Source organism: Terrapene carolina, unplaced genomic scaffold, assembly GCF_002925995.2.
Source record: "Terrapene carolina triunguis isolate 2854851 unplaced genomic scaffold, T_m_triunguis-2.0 Scaffold62, whole genome shotgun sequence".
Classification (NCBI taxonomy): domain Eukaryota; kingdom Metazoa; phylum Chordata; order Testudines; family Emydidae; genus Terrapene; species Terrapene triunguis.
In genome coordinates, this window is record NW_020664413.1 from 1,535,796 (window position 1) to 1,551,383 (window position 15,588).

The 15,588-nt window shown below is 62.7% G+C and overlaps 2 protein-coding genes across 2 annotated transcripts in view; both read right to left on the minus strand.

Annotated features, from left to right (window-relative positions):
- Positions 1-2,883: 2,883 nt before the first annotated feature.
- Positions 2,884-7,865, minus strand: RUFY4 (RUN and FYVE domain containing 4). Its single transcript, XM_029910499.1, has 4 exons — positions 7,858-7,865; positions 6,303-6,449; positions 3,854-3,985; positions 2,884-3,457 (listed from the first exon to the last, which is right to left on the minus strand). The coding sequence occupies exons 1-4, from the start codon at positions 7,863-7,865 to the stop codon at positions 3,355-3,357; spliced, it is 390 nt and encodes a 129-aa protein (XP_029766359.1). The 3' UTR covers positions 2,884-3,354.
- A 676-nt stretch (positions 7,866-8,541) lies between these two features.
- LOC115271147 (myosin-9-like) overlaps positions 8,542-15,588 on the minus strand; it is a gene marked incomplete at its 3' end in the record, with an annotated part of 45,666 nt that continues 38,619 nt past the window's right edge. Inside the window, exons 5-6 of the mRNA XM_029910500.1 lie at positions 11,209-11,272; positions 8,542-10,383 (exon numbers count right to left, since the gene is read on the minus strand). Of these exons, the coding sequence (XP_029766360.1) occupies positions 8,542-10,383; positions 11,209-11,272 (1,906 nt within the window). The remainder of the gene's footprint in view (positions 10,384-11,208; positions 11,273-15,588) is intronic.

Consider the following 15,588-nt stretch of genomic DNA (forward strand, 5'->3'; position numbering starts at 1 on the left):
GTCGACAGCAGGGATGGGTTGGGAGCTGCTGCCTATTTGCACCAGTGGGGAAGGGAATCGAGCCAGCCCCCCCGCCCCCCCCCCGGCTGTCTCTGCACAAGCCTCTCACAGAGCGATGCCCTGCCTTGGCTAACCCAGATGGTGGCAACCACGGGATGGCTAATATAGGCAAGCTCCAGGCAACCTCCCGGACAGCCTCTGTCCTTTCCTTCTGCTCCCGCGCTGGATTTCCAGAGGGGCTGGGGAAAGACGAAATAGCCACCCCTACGGGAGGTCCACTGACGGGACAGGGACCCGGGAACCTCCTGGGCTCGCCCAGCTGTCCAGGGCTCAGAGGACAAGCCCATGGCAATCAGGGCTGAGGCCTGGCCGTGCAGATGGGGGTCCAGCCCCCTTCCCCCAACCCCAGCTCTGTGCAAGGGGGCGCCCAGGTGGAGAATGGTTTGTGACTGGCCACAGCGGGCCCCGGGCTGTCCACCACACACACACACACACTTGGCAGCTGGGCTGTGGGCAGCCACCTGGCTGGCACGGCGAGGGGCCAGGTGTCCGCCCCGCGCTGCAGGAGAAACCCTCGGGCCGAGGCCTTGAGCAATCGGCCAGGAGCAGGGCCCCCTTACACAATGCCGTGAAGCAAGAACTAGAGCCGCGGCTCTTCCTGTCGGAGTCTTGAGTAACCCCCAGCCCAGGAGCGGTGAGGAGCCGGGGGGGCACTCAGGCTCAGGGACCCCACGGTGGCTGGGCTTCTGATTCAGGGCCAGGGCGAGCTGGGCCGGAGCAGTCTGGGGAGGGGGGCGCAGGCCGGGGTGCAGCAGGTGAGGAAGGAGATGGGCAGAGAGTGAAGGATGGACGTGCTCATAGTGTCGAGCTGCAGCGTGTCTTGTATAGCGTGCTCCCTCTGCATCGCTTTGCACTCAGGTGCTGCCCATCCAGCCCTCCTGGGAGGGGCACTGAACCATTCAGGGGGAGATGGGTTCCCCGGGCGCCGGGCCAGGGTAGGGACTAGCCCTGCGCTGGGGCCCCTGGATCGAACGGGTCTTCTCTAACGCCACGTTGCCCCGCTCTCTGCTGCTCCTAGACTGGTGACAGAGCAGGGCAGCTGGTACCAGGGCTACCAGCACCGGGGAAATCAGGGACCCTTCGCAAAGCCCCACCCCCACCTCCCAAGCTACAAAGCCCAAGGTTCAAGGGGCGGCATCTCCCCACTCCCACCGTGGGGATAGCTGGGCATCGGGGGTGTTGGTGGAGTTAGGGGAATGATGGGTACGCAGCAGGGGTACCCCCTGGGGGTTCAGGTTATTACTCCTGCGGGGATCGTCCTCCGCCCCTCATGGGGATGGAGCTGGGATAGCGAGCTTCATGCCACCCTGTTCCTGGCAGGGCGGGGGCTCCTGAGGTGGCAGGGTTGGAGCTGGCCCTGGCTGGCACCCGCCCGGGAGAACCCCCCACCCCAGGCCCGGCTTTGTAGACGGTGACTTTGTCTGGCGCTCCTAGGCCCGCAGGAAGCCACAGCCGCGTCCAACAGGCCGGCTTCCCGCTGCGAACAGCCAGGCTGGATTTGCCAAAAGGAGCCTTGAGGCTCAGGTGCCCGACTCCCATGGGATTCTAGAAAGTCTGCAACCCAACTCCCTTGGGCTCCTGGGACAATCCCAGAACCTCACGGGCGCCCTGGCAGGGGGCTGGCAGGGTCCCAGCGTGGCATCGATCCCCTGGCAGGGCCCCGCTGGCACACCGGCGCGGAGATGGAAGGGTCCCATCCGATGATGCTCCCTTGGGCAGGATCCCGGTACATCAGGAAGCCCAGCTCTGGATGCCCGCTGGTGCGATCAGGTGCCAGGGGGCGTAGGGTTTGCTCAGAGGATGCCCTGCTGCTGGGCTGGGACATGGGGGACAGGTTAAGAGGCTGGCCGGGCCTTCCCAACCCCCTCTGGGACCGGAGCCTGGCGCAGCCCCCGCGGGCGGGGGGAGGGCTGGTCTGTAACGGTGGCTGGGAACCCTCTTGCCCAACCAACCCCGTCGCAATTCGCTGCAATCGAGCCAGGAAACCTCGCAGGGGCTGTTGGCAAAGAGGCATCTCCCCTGGCCCCTCCCCCCTGTGCGTCACGCTGGGGGGCTACCAGCTGCAGTGCAGCATGGGGAGGACAGGCCTGGAGATGGGACACTGCACTGGGGGCAGCACCTGGCGCCTTCAGCCCTCGCCCAGACCAGCGGCTCTCGGTTTAACCGGTGGAGCGCCTCACCGTGCCTCCGCCCCTCAAGCCAGCCTCTCCCCCTCGCTGGCACTGACCCCTGGGGCGCCCGCAGGGAACGACCCCCGGCCCTTCAGCATTGGCAGCACAAGCCCCTGCCCCCGGAGCTAAAGGATGCGCTCCCTCAGCTGTGAGTAAGTAGCAGGCTGTTATCACCCCTGTGGCCATGTGAGCCAAAGCCCGGGATGTCGAGGGGCTTTGGATCGGGGGGAGGCAGGCCCCTGCACTCCATGGGCTTCAGTGCTAGACGTGGGCAGCCATGACTAGGTCCAAACGGCACCTTGGTGCTGAACCGCCCCCCTCCCGGCGCATCAGAGCCAGCCCTGCCGCCTCCTCCGGCAGAACCAAGCGTCTCTGGTCCGCGCCCGTCAGCCCCGCTCTGCGGGAGGGAGCCGCCCCCCACAGTTCCAGCTGCAGCATCCCTGGCACTGGGGGAGCCAGAAGACCCTTCCCGTCAGGGCACAGGACCTGGGGCAGACCTAACGCGTGCAGCCGGCCTGGGGTTCCAGGAGTGGCAGCTTTCCTGGGAAATGGAGAGAACCTGGACTGGAAGCGCCGCGAGACAACACACAGAGGCCAGCTTTGCTGAGTGTAATTGCACATCAAAGCCCCTGTGGGGCCTGGTCTCCTTTTGTCACAGATCAGAGACCTTCGCTAGCAGCCCTGCTCAAGCCACGAGTTTATGGACTGACCCGCTTCGTGGGCCGTCAGCAGGCTCTGAACCCGGGACCTTCAGCACCACAGCCCAGCCTCGTGCTGCCTGAACAACTCCGTTAGCAGTAGTAGGCTGTTATCCTCTATGTGGGCCAGCCACTAGAGGGGGCTAAAATACGCACGGCCGCCATTCATTTTAAGGCTCCCCCAGGGCGGAAGGGCCTGGACCTGGCCGGGTCTCTGCACCGGAATGGTCTCCCCGGGACAGGACGCGGGGAAACGTCTGCAGGGCCGAGTGCGGGCCCAGCCCAACAGGTTCTAGGCGCTGCCCCGTCGCCAGCGCGGGGGCACGGGAAGGGTTACAGACGCCCTGGTCCCACACGGAGAGGCAGGTCGGTGCCAGGAACCGTCTCCCCAGCTGGAGGCAGGGCGCACGGGACGCGGGCCCTGCTCAGGTGCCTTTGAAATTCCTCTTCTGCCAGCAGAGCAGACAGCAGCGCTCCCTCCTGCCGCTCTCCACCGAGCAGGCCTGGCAGACGGTGCCCTGGCACAGCCTGCGGAGAGAGCCAGGCAGGTGACGCGGCCCACGTCACCACAGGCACCCGCTGCGGCCACCCTCGCCCCTGGGAGACCCTCCCCACACCCACAGAACGGATCCCACTCTGTCGCTTTCACCATTTTCCTGAGCCCGGGAGGGGGGAGCAGGGGGGCCCCCATAATGCTGCAGGGCAGGGGAGAGCTGGCCTGGGCAGGGGGAGCAGGGAACCCCCAAAATGGTGCTGGGCAGGGCTGAGCAGGGGAGCCCCATAATGCCATGGGGCAGGGCTGGGCAGGGGAGAAGGGTAATACCAACACGCTCCCATGGCCAGATGACTTGGCACGCGCTCCGTTCCCATTGGCCTCTCCCCCGGCCCCGCTGCCCCCCACTTCTTGTGGCCACGGCCCCTTACCTGCACTGGTACCTGCGGGAGAGAAACCCAAAGTCCTGGCTGCAGCGGGCGCACAGGCTGAGGTCCTGGGGCACCACGCTGGGGGCCCGGGAGTTGATGCCCTCTGTCTTCTGCCACAAGGCATCCTTCTCCCTGGGGGGTGAGGGGAGAGGGCCCATCATTCCCTTCCTGTGACGCTACCATTCGACTCCAAACCAGCCCTCACTGCTATGCCCCCCGGTCCCATCCCAGGGGACGGGCTTCCCCTGCCAGCCCCCAAACCATCCTTACTAAAGCCGAGCCCCAGGGCCACCCCCAGAGGCCTCACGGTGACCATCGCCCCCCAGCTGCCGGGTGTGAGGGGGGCAGCCTTTGCAGCTCCCTCCCCATCACAGGAGTGTGTGTGTGACCTGCCCATCCCCTGCCAGAGCCAGCTCCCTCGGTGATCTCCCCCCTTAGCAGCAGACCGGCCCTCTGCCTCCCTCCCTCCAAACCTCCACCGCTTGAGCTACAGGAATCCAGGCATTCGGTGGCGGCTGTGGCAGGCTGTTACCCTCTCCATGGGGCGGCCGTTACACACACACACTTTGGAGGTGTGTTACACAATGGCCACAGCTGCACGCAGAGTCACAGCGACCGCACACAAACGGCCGATTCGGTGGCCAGCGGCTGGTTTGTGAGTGCAATGACCCCATGCACTGTCTCATACGCACTTCTCACCCCTCCAGTCTGGCAATCAGGGCTACACTTTGCTACCTGACAACACGACAAAGTTGTGCACGTTGGCAAAAATAATCCCAGCTATCCATACCAAATGATGGGGTCTAAATGAGCTGTTACCACTCAAGAAAGAGATCTGGGAGTCAGTGTGAATAGTTCTCTGACAACATCCACTCAATGTGCAGTGCAATCAAAAAAGCAAACAATGTTGAGAATCACTAGGAAAGGGACAGATAATAAGACAGAAACTATCACAGTGCCTCTATATAAATCCCTGTACGTCCACACCTTGAATACTGTGTGCAGTTCTGGTCACCTTATCTCAAAAAAGATATACTGGAATTTGAAAAGGTGCAGAGAAGGACAACAAAAATGATTAGGGGGATGGAGGAGAGATTAAAAACTCTGGGACTGTTCATCTTAGAAAAGCGACGACTCAGGGGGGATATGATTGAGGTCTATAAAATCATGACTGGTGTGGAGAAAGTGAGTAGGGAAGTGTTATTTACCCCTTCTCATAACACCTGAATCAGGGGTCAGCTGATGAAATTAACAGGCAGCAGGTTGAAAACAAACAAAAGGAAGTATTTCTTCACACAACGCACAGCCAACCTGTGGAACTCCTTGCCAGGGGATGTTGTGAAGGCCAAAAGTATACCTGGGTTCAAAAAAGTATGAGATAACTTCCTGGAGAGCAGGTCCATCAATGGCTACTAGCCAGGCTGGGCAGGGATGGTGTCCCTAGCCTCTGTTTGCCAGAAGCTGGGAGTGGACGACAGGGGATGGATCACTCGATGATTCCCTGTTCTGTTCATTCCCTGGCATTGGCCACCGTCAGAGACAGGACACTGGCCTAGACGAACCTCTGGTCTGACCCGCTGTGGCCATTCTTGTGTACACTAGCAACCATCCTTAGTGCCTCTAGGGTTGCACAAACCTCACCGGAGAGCCAAGGTGCTGAGCCGATGGGCTGCGCATTGGCAGAGCTCTGGGTTGAGCTTAGCCCCAGGGCTCAGCACCGTTAGCTGCAGCCGGAGGGTCGAAGCTGTTTGAAAAGGCAGCTCCGAAGCCTGGGCTGGAAGACGAGCCAGGACGGGGCTGGGGCCGAGGTGTGGCCCTGCTGGGGGCTAGCGCCATCTGCTGCCCAGCGAGAATGAGCTCGGGGTTAGCCTAGCTCCCCATTTGTGCACGTTACAGAATCTCCAAAAGTGTCGGCACAGTTTGCAGCTGCTGCTCAAGAGAAACCCAGGGGCTGGGATCGCAGGGGGCTGCGGGTCGGGAGTGAGGGGCACCAGCAGAGCTGTGTGTTTGGGGGGCTCAGGGCTGGGATCGCAGGGGGCTGCGGGTCGGGATTGAGGCACTCCAGCAGTGCTGTGTGTTTGGGGGGGGTCAGGGCTGGGATCGCAGGGGGCTGCGGGTCGGGATTGAGGCACTCCAGCAGAGCTGTGTGTTTGGGGGGCTCAGGGCTGGGATCGCAGGGGGCTGCAGACTCAAGTTTCCAAGTGATGGAGCATAGAGGCTGCATCTCCTCCCCCCGACCCTGGCTCCCACAGCATGGGCATAGTTTAGGAGGGCAAGGGGAGGCATTGCCCCCCCAATCTGCAAGCCTCTGGCAGGCATGGAGTTTGCCACCCACATGACGTGCGGCCCCTTTGGCCTGACTGGAGCTGCCCCCCCCAAATATAGAGGCCAAACTACGCCTACGTCCCCCAGGAATCCCCCCTCGTTCCTCGCCTCCCAGCCCGCTCACCGGAGCAGTTCCAGCAGCCGACCCTTCACCTCCCGGACCAGCTCCTGCTGCTCCGTCAGCTGCCCTAGGTGTTTCTTCTCTCGCTCTTTGGCTTCTCTCTGTGCTCTCTCCAGCGCCAGCCTCAACTGCTCCCCGTCCTGCTGGGCCCTGGACAGAAGGACAAGCCCTGAGATGGCTGAGCCCTGGCAAGCGTTAGCTGCAGGGTGCCGGAGATCCACCGCTGGGGTCTGTCGCTAGGGCAGGGAAAGGCTGGGCAGGGCACCACTCTGGACTGCAAGAGCACCCCTCTCCGGCAGTGATGCCCCGAAGGGGGTCAGCCCTACGCTGCATGCGGACAGGCCTGAGCCACCCGAGCCGGAGCCAGGCGGCCCGCTGAAGCTCCCCTGTAGAAAACGCCACCGATATTTCTGGGGCCAAATGAACGCCGCGAAGCAGGGCCAGCGTCTCGCCGGGGCGGGCAGGAAACCCAGAGACGATCCTGCCGGGGGGCAGGTTTGCAGCCGTCTGTATTTGAGGCTGGCTGGGGAAGGGTCATTTCCCCTGGCATGGAGACCAGCGGTGGAACCATGGGGGAAAGACACGGGGGTTATGCCCTTTATCGCTCCTCGGGGCCTGAGTGTTGGGGTTTTACATCCGGCTTGGTTTTTAACACTGGGTCATCTCCAACTCAGGAGACTCTCTGGCCAGCTGTGGATCTAGCAAGATCACCACCGCCGAGCGGCCGGGCCTGTGAGCCCTGAGCAGCAGAGGGGCCGGACGTTTATTGGGAGCATTTGGAGCTCTCTGGATTTCGGTTGGGGGGAAGCTCTCAGTGCTACGGACTCAGCCTGGCCATGTCTTCCACGAAAGCCCCAGATCTGCGGGCCAGATTCGCAGCTGGTGGAAACCCAAGGGCGCTCGGTTGATTGCCATCAGCTGAGGAGCTGACCAGCCTCTCTGAGTCTTCCTAGAAGTCCAGCGTCTAAAAAGGGGAGGAGAAAACTCGCCCAGGCATATGCTCCTATGGAAGAACAACCAGATCCCCCAAGGACCCCAATTTGTACAGACCCCCAGGGCACAAGGCACCTCCTTCCCTCTCTGCACTTCTCCTCTAAGCACCGCGTACAGTCCTATTGGCTGATGCACCCTATGTAGCTTGGCCCGTTGGCGGCTGTGCATCATCTGATTGGCTGGTGTGTCAGTCAGTCAGCTATTGGGCTCTCTTCCGATTGGCTGACGTGTCGGTGAGCTTGCAGCAAGGGGTACATTTGACTCCGGCTGTCAGCATTTCTAAGGTGCCCATCACCACAGTATCTGGGCTGCCCGGAGCCCAGGGTTTACTGTCCTCGCTCTTTGTGAGCCTCTCATTAGACCCGATTCTGATCACTTCCCCCCCAGTGCTGCTGGCCTTAGGGGCATCTTGCCCGACTTTCCCTGCTGGGTGAGCGAGGTCAGAATCAGGCCCGCTGGCTCGGGCAGCAGCGGCGCGTTGCAAAGGATCCCGAGGGCACGGGCGCTTCCATCCTGTGCAGCGCAGTGTACGCAGGGCATCGGCCGGGCTCACTGAGTCTCCTACCTGCCCATCTGCTCCGCCAGCTGCTTTGCTTCCTCCTCCTTGGCCGTTAGCAGCTGCCCTTTCTGCTGGGCCTCCCCCATCGCCTTCTCCAGGTGGGTGGCCAGGTGCTAGCAGGGTAAAGCACTAACGTGAGGCCAGGCCTGGGCTCCCCAGCTGGACTACATTTCCCATGATGCATCCCAGCCATGTGACAGCCCTCCCCAAGAGGGGAGACCCTGGTGCATCATGGGAGATGTAGTCTGACCAGGGAGCCTAGGCCATAGAGGTGAACAGGTGAATGAGGCACCTGAACTACAACGCCCATGATGCACTGCAGCAGCTTGTCTGAATCGAAATATTTTGCAGGTTTTTTTTTTTTTTTTTTTTTTGCTGAAAACTCAAAATGTGCCATGGAGAACCCCTCACCCCCATTTCCCTCCCGCATTTCACTCCAGCGCCATTCCCTCCCTTCAAATGGCCAGTTCCTACCTTCACCATCTCTTCGACACTCTTCCTTGGTTTCTGCTCTGGACTGGCCTTCTCCAGCATGGCCGCTGTCCCCAGGTCCTCCGGCGGCTCCCCTGCCAGCACCTGCTTGCCCGTCTGCGGCCCACCCCCTCCAGCCACTTTCTCCTCCGCTGCGCCCCGTCCTCTGGCCGGCCCCAGGGGTTCCTCATCCCCAGCTTCCGGCCAGTCGCCTCCCCCCGCCCGCTCCAGCTCCGCGGCAGCTCGGGCCAGCGTCTCCTCCAAGGCGTCCTTCTCCGCCAGCACGGCGGCGAGCTGCCCCCTGGCCTGCTCCAGCGTGTCGGCGGCTCTCTGCTTCTCCAGCTCCAACGTCTGCACCTGGAGCCGGAGCGCCACCATCTGCCCGTCACTCTCCTCCTTCTGCCGGGCCAGCGCTTCCTGCAGCCGGGTGTCCTCCAGCTGGCTGCGGGCCCTCAATTCCTCCAGCTCGTCTCGGAGCTCGCCTGCCTCCCGGGCACGGCTCTCCAGGGCGGCCGCTGTGGTTTGCACTTGCTTGGCCAGGACGTCTCTCTCTTCGGAGGCTCCCCGCAGCACGGCCTGGAGCTGCTGTTTCTCCTCTCCCTCCGCCCGCCTTTGCTCCTCGCACTCCGCCAGCCGCCTCTTCAGCTCGGCCACAGCCCTCTCGTGCCCGGCTCGCTCCTCGCTGCCTCGCGCCTCCAGCTGGGCCTTCTCGCGCGCGAAGCCCGCGGCGGCTTCCGCCAGCCGGGAGGCCACAGCGGCGTTTTCGGCCAGGGCATCCCGCAGCTTGGCCGACTGCCCCTCCAGCTCCTCCTGCAGGCCCCGCGCCCCTTCCTCCTTGTCCGTCAGGGCCCGCTCCGCGTGCTCCAAAGCCGCCTGGAGGGAGGCGTTTCGCTCCTGCCGTGCAGCCAGCGCTTTCTGGAGATCCTGAGCCTCCAGCCGGGCGGCCGCCAGGCTCTGCCCCTGAGACACCGCTGACTCCAGCAGGGCCTCTCGCTCCCTCTCCAGCTCCCTTCCCTCCGCCAGGCCCCGCTCCAGCTTCTCTCTCAGCCCCTCGGCCTGCACCTCGGCCTGCCGGAGCCTGCCTTCCAGCGCGGCCCTCTGGGCCGTCTCCTCCTCCGGGCCGAGCGGGGGGCTGCCGCTGGGCCCTTCCTGCTGCCCCGGGCTGAGCTGGCGCTGCAGAGCTGCCACCTGGGCCTCCGTCTCCTCCAGCCTCCCCTCGCTCGCACTCAGCTTCTCCTGCAGCCTCTGGCACCGCGACAGCAGCTGCCGGTGCCTCAGCTCCTGGGCTTCTGCTCCCGCCAGGTACTCCCTCCTCTCGGCCTCCTGCGCTCTCAGCCGCCGCTCGGCCTCCTCCAGGGCCTCGGCAGCGGCCCGAGCCTCCTGGCGCTGGCCGGCCGCCGCGGCCGCCTCTTGCTCGGCGCCGCGCGTCGCCTGGGAAAGCCGCTCGGCGAGCTCCTGCTGACGCTTCTCCCCCGCTGCCAGCCTGGCTCCGTGCCGCGCCTGCAGCTCCGCCAGCTCCTGCGCCTGGGCTGCCCGCAGGGACGCCGTCTCCTCCTCCCTCTGGGACAGCTGCCGCCTCAGGGCGCTCACCAGCACGTCCATCTCCTCCAGCGTGTCGCTCAGGAAGGCCTTGGAGTCCTGGAGCTCCCGGATCTGCCTGGCCTGCTCCTCCGCCTGGCCGCTGCAGCGCTGGGCTGCCTCCTGCTCTAGCCTGTCTTGCTCCTGGCGGTGGCGTTGCGCTTGCTGAACCAGCATGGACTCCAGCTCCCTGCCCAGTGCCTCGACCTGCAGCTGCAGCTGGGCGTTAACCCTCTGGAGCTCAGCCTCTGGCTTTCCGTCTCCAGCCGCCTCCGAGCCCCGCTGCTGGGAACCCGCCTGTCGCCCGTTGTCCGGGCTCCTCTCCGTTGCCGTATGTGCCCTGGACTCTTCCAGTCCGGGCTGGAACGGGTCATCAGTGCTAAGCCCCGGGGATCGGCTGACCCGTCCCGGGAGCTGGGGCTCCTCCTGGGGTCCTCTCCTGGCTCCGTGGTGTTTCTCGCTGTCTCCAGCTGGGTTCCCAACCTACAGCGGGTGAATAAGAGCAGAGACAGAACGAGGGATGGCTTCTTTGGAGATACCTGGGGACAAGTGGGTCTGTGCCCCTGTTTGTGGCTAGGAGGATAACCACCTGCTCCTACGCCCAGCTAATGGGCTGGGGCTCTTAGCTCAGGTGGTAGAGACCTGGGCTTTGGAGCTGGAAGCCCTGGGTTCAATCCCCCAGTAGCCCAGCCCAGCCCAGGAGCTGATCAGCCGCATCAGACCCGCGTGAGATTCAGTCGCCGCTGGCTGCGGCACCGTCTCTGCTGCGAGGACACCTGAGCTCTTCTAACCAGGTGGTGGTGCCGTGCTCTGAGCTGGTTACAACTGACTTGCCCAAACTGCAGCTCTGTCCACAGCACCACCAGGGCTGCATGCCCGCCTCCAACGCATGCTGGGAAAGCCGGCCGGCTAGCGCTCCACACACCCCCAGAGTGGCACCTGCCAGCAATGCATGCTGGGATGCACAGAGAGCTGGGAGGACGGGGGGTCAGCCAGTAGAGTGGGGCGGATCTGGTCTGTGTAGCCACATAACGGGCAGACAGGCAAGTAGCAGCCTGGGCTCCTGGCATGGGTGAAACATAGCGGGTGGCTATAAAGCCAGTTTAGAGACAGCCCCGTTACCGAGGCGGCTTCGAGGCCAGAGCGCCTGCCGTGACAGCCACGGCACGGTCTGCATCGGCAGCGTCTCTCCCCACGCTCTGAGCAGATTCCCTCCCAACCATCACGGGGAACGTGCACTTTGGAAATGCCAGTGCCAACAGCGAAAGATACAGTCCCAGCGCCCCACCCTGGGGCGGGATCACCTACCGGCCAGGCCGGCCCCTCCTTCTGGCTGGTCACGGGGCTTTGGCTGGAGGATCTGGACAGAGTCCTAAAGGAAACAAACACACTCAGGGTATCGGCCTGGCAGAGTCTCCTCCCAGCTGCCTGGACCCACCTCGGCTGTTCCAGCCGTTTCTCCCTCCCCTGACCTATCAGCCTTCAGTGCCCAAAGACTGAATCCTGCCAAAGGGAGCTGCAGATGCCCATCCGAGGGTGGTCTGGCCCCACTGCCCCGCACAGTAACATTTACATGGAGAGACCCCCTGGGAAAGTAACCCTCCAGCTGGAAACATTTTCTCAGCCCCACAAATAAAGCTGCCCAGTCCCCCCTCTCCCCTGGGTGATGGATGGGCTGGGCCGAGTTGTGTCCATGACACTGCTCTCAGAAACCGCCCTGGTAGGGTGTGATCAGAGCCCAGCCTGGACCAAAGCCCCTGTTCTTGGATAAGTTTCTCCTGAACCAGCAAATCCGCTTGTAGACTTGAAGGCCAGAGGAGACGCTGCAGAGGAAGGCAATCCCCCCCACCCCCACACCAGGGTCTCTCCCAATCTTATCTAGGGGAAAAATCCTTCTTGACCCCAGACCCTGAGCATGGGGGCGAGACCCAGCAGCCCGACACCCAGGAACGAATTCTTGGCGGTAACTCAGAGCTCTCCCCGTCTCGCGTCCAGCTAAACCAGAAGCTGGGGGCAGGGGGCACCAGGCTGGGATCTTGCATTTAGGGACTTGATTGTGCGTTTCTGCTGAATTTGGGCCCTGTCCAGCCTTCCCTGGCTGCAACACTGAAGATTGGCTAAGTGACGGGCGCTGATCAAGGCTACCCTATTGCTACGGGGCTGTGGCAGGTGGCCCAGCAGTTGGCTTCAACTCCTAGCTGTTGGGGGTCTGGCCCCATCGTGGTTAGCCCCTCGTGCGTGACCTAAACCTCATCCTTCTCCCAACTTCCTTGTCATCTGTGATGGGGTATGTGACAAAGCAGGGAATTTTCTTAGTGTTTTGCATGAACACTGTGTGTGCCTCAGTTTCCCTGTGTGCTGCGTGTGTGTGTGTGTGTGTGTGTGTAATGAGGGGGTGGGAGACAGTTTGTTGTTGCAGAGGACCAGGTGTGACCTTGCCTAGCAGTTGGGACCCCCGACACTGGCCTGGAGACTGGGAGGCCCAGAGCAGCTTGGGAGGCAGCCCGTTAAACGGGGCTTGTTTAGTCTGCAGAAGAGAAGAATGAGGGGGGATTTGATAGCTGCTTTCAACTACCTGAAGGGGGGTTCCAAAGAGGATGGAGCTCGGCTGTTCTCAGTGGTGGCAGATGACAGAACAAGGAGTAATGGTCTCAAGTTGCAGTGGGGGAGGTCTAGGTTGGATATTAGGAAAAACTGTTTCACTAGGAGGGTGGTGAAGCACTGGAATGGGTTCCCTAGGGAGGTGGTGGAACCTCCATCCTTAGAGGTTTTTAAGGTCAGGCTTGACAAAGCCCTGGCTGGGATGATTTAGTTGGGGATTGGTCCTGCTTTGAGCAGGGGGTGGGACTAGATGACCTCCTGAGGTCCCCTCCAACCCTAATCTTCTATGAATCTTTGAATGGGCAGAGGAGAGAGGGTCCCATGACCTGACCAGCCAGTGGGGGAACAAAGGACGTGTTTACCTGGGACGGAGGACAAAGGCCAGGGGAGGAGATGATATCAGTGATAAGGAGGGGGCGGGTGGACTGGGGAGAGATGTTCTGTGCTGAGGGTTGCTAGGTCCAGGGGCCCTGAGAAGTGCCTGGGCTGGGTTCAGACGCTCAATAAACCTCCTGTGTTACATTGGCGGAGAGTCAGAGGGGAAGGGGGGAGGAAGGGTGCATTGCCCCCTCTGGGCGTGGAGGCCCCAGGGGTCCAGAGCGAGTGGCAGAGACAGGCGTGCTGAGGCTCAGAGAGGGGCGGCTCCAGGAGGTGGAGGGGGTTGACACCCAGAGAGAGTGGACCCCCGAGAAGGGCTGTCACACTGAAGGGGGTTCCTCCCAGAGACTGGAGCTGAGAGAGCCCAGGGCCTGTGAGTCCGGGCCAGGGTGTCCACCCCACGCTGGCCCACAAGGGGTTAACCTATTAGGCTGAGAGGAAAGCCCTGCGTAGGGGGCGCTCAACTGGGGCTGTATAAAGGGGCTGAGAGCAGAATGGGGCGCAGGAGAGCCGTCTGCAGTTGCTCCCTGGAGATGGGAGCCGTGTTTGGGGCGACAGAGGCTGGAGAGGAGGCCGCAGGGCTGCAGAGAGAGAGCGCAGCCGCAGGGCGGGCAGCGAACAGCAGCAGGGGACCTCCGCCGTGGAAGGAGCTGGTTCCCCAGCGTGGCCAGGAGCAGGTGCCGCCTGCGGTGAGTGGACCCCGTGACACTGTCCCTACCCACTGGGCCCAGGCGTTCCCAGCCTGTTCGCTTCGGCTATTTGCCAGTCGTTTCTCGGGCCAGGCGGTTGGTCGTCCGAGTCGCAGGGCCCTGCTTTCGCTCCTTGACTGGATTTTTCAAATAGAACAATTAGCGCCCGGCTGGTACGAATGTGGGGACGAGTTATCCCGGGTGCTTGTCGCAGGTGGGCTGGCCCCGCGGGCGGGGAGGGGGGTTCATGGATATTAGCCGGGGAGGCTGGCAGGAGGACACTTCGTGCCAGTATCTCCTGGAAGGAGGAAGGACAGTCTGGCGTGGGAAGCGAGCCATCCGGGCTCTGGGCCCAGCTCCCCCGGCCTGCTACAGTTTGCTCAGCCTGGCTGTGGTCAGCACGTCCATCTGCAAAATGCAGCTACCAGCAATTCCTGACCTCCCAGTGGAGGGGGCTGCCGGAGGGGGGTGTATGTGGAGGGGACGGGTTTGTCTGTGGGGGCGGCTGTCTGTGTGATGCAACTGTTATAATTCCTGAGGCCTGCATCCCTCAGAGGGCCGGGCGAAGTCAAGGAGGAGGAGGAGCTGCCGCTTGGCGTTGCTCTGGGCTTGCTCCCCAGCGATCAGCTGATCAGAGGCTGGGTGTGAACGGGGGCTTTGAGCCGCTGCCCCACGGCCTGGTGTACGGGCGTGTCCAGCTTGGCCCTAGCGCTTGGCCACGGAGAGACTCTCCCACTCGGTTTGGCAGGAGCTCGGAGGCTGTGGCGAGCTCCCAGAGGCACGGTGTGACCCCCCCCCTTGGGGGCTGGAAGCAAGGGGTGCCTATGCTGTCAGGGATTAACCCTTCGTCTTTTTCGATGCGGTGTAGTAAATCTGGTGGGAAGCGGCAAACCCCGGGGAGGGAGGGAGACAGCCTCAGGGAAGAGCGGGCAACAACCGAAGTGGCTTCAAGACTGAGCGGGATCCGTTTATGGAGGGGGTCAGACCAAAGGCCCGTCTAGCCCAGTGTCCTGTCTGCCGACCGTGTCCTACAATGGCATGTCGCCCATCTGCGACGGCTAGCGTAACCCACACGCCTCCTGGGTGTGCTGGTCTGTCCCATCTAGTCGGGGGCCAGGTGGCTTGTAGCTTATGCTATAGACGCTCATGCACTAAGCTCCAGAGGCCCCAAGTTCAATCCTGCCCCCTAGCAACAAATATCTCCAACAGCCGGGGATGGGACACTGAGTGACTACAGAGAATTGTCCGGCTGGTGGGTCTTGCCCGGCCGGCATCCTCAGGGTCTAACTGATCATCAGATTTGGGGCTGGGAAGGAATTTCCCCCTGGGTCAGATTGGCAGAGACCCTGTTCCCCCCCCCCAACATTCCTCTGCAGCCTGGGGCGCGGGCCATTTGCAGGTTTAAGTGGTGGATCCTCTGTAGTCATTTTAGACCAGGATCTGGGGACGTCAGTAACTCAGCCAGAGCCCAGGGGCCCGTTACAGGAGCGGGTGGGTGGGGTTCTGGAGCCTGCGGGGTGCCGGAGGTCAGAGTGGATGCTCACGCTGGTCCCTTCTGACCTTAACATCTGGGAGGCCAACGCTTAACACCCAGCTGGGGGTGTTCCCCCGTCTGTGTCTGGGAGGCCCCGGCTGGCGCTCAGAGAGGAGGGGGGCCAGAGCAGGCTGGCCCAGACCCAGAGAGGGGTGAAGCTGCTAACGGCCTGGGGAAAGGGGGATCCTGACTGCCCCTCCCCTCTTGGCAAAGGGCGGGTCCGTGGCCTTTACAATGCAGGCTCCTGCGCTGGGGGGCTGACGTCCGTCCGTGGATGGGTTTGATGCTGAGCTGGGGAAGCAGGGACTGGGCAGGGCCTGTGAGCAGCTGACCTACTTGCTTGGCTAGGCTCAGAGCCGTATGGGCCCGTGGGCACTAGTTGAGATGGGCCGTTGCCCTGAGCCTCAGCCGTGCCCGCTGGGTGCCAGCGAGCGGTGCCAGGAGCTGGTGGCCAGACCTCTTGGAAATGCAGCTAAGCGGGGAGGG

What these genes read in the sequence shown, in the direction of transcription:
- RUFY4 (XM_029910499.1), bottom strand. An exon ending in CGGCTGCTGGAACTGCTCCG is followed by an intron (nt 3,986 to 6,302) that starts GTGAGCGGGCTG and finishes CTCACCCCCCAG; the next exon opens with GGAGAAGGATGCCTTGTGGC. An exon ending in TCCCGCAGGTACCAGTGCAG is followed by an intron (nt 3,458 to 3,853) that starts GTAAGGGGCCGT and finishes CTCTCTCCGCAG; the next exon opens with GCTGTGCCAGGGCACCGTCT.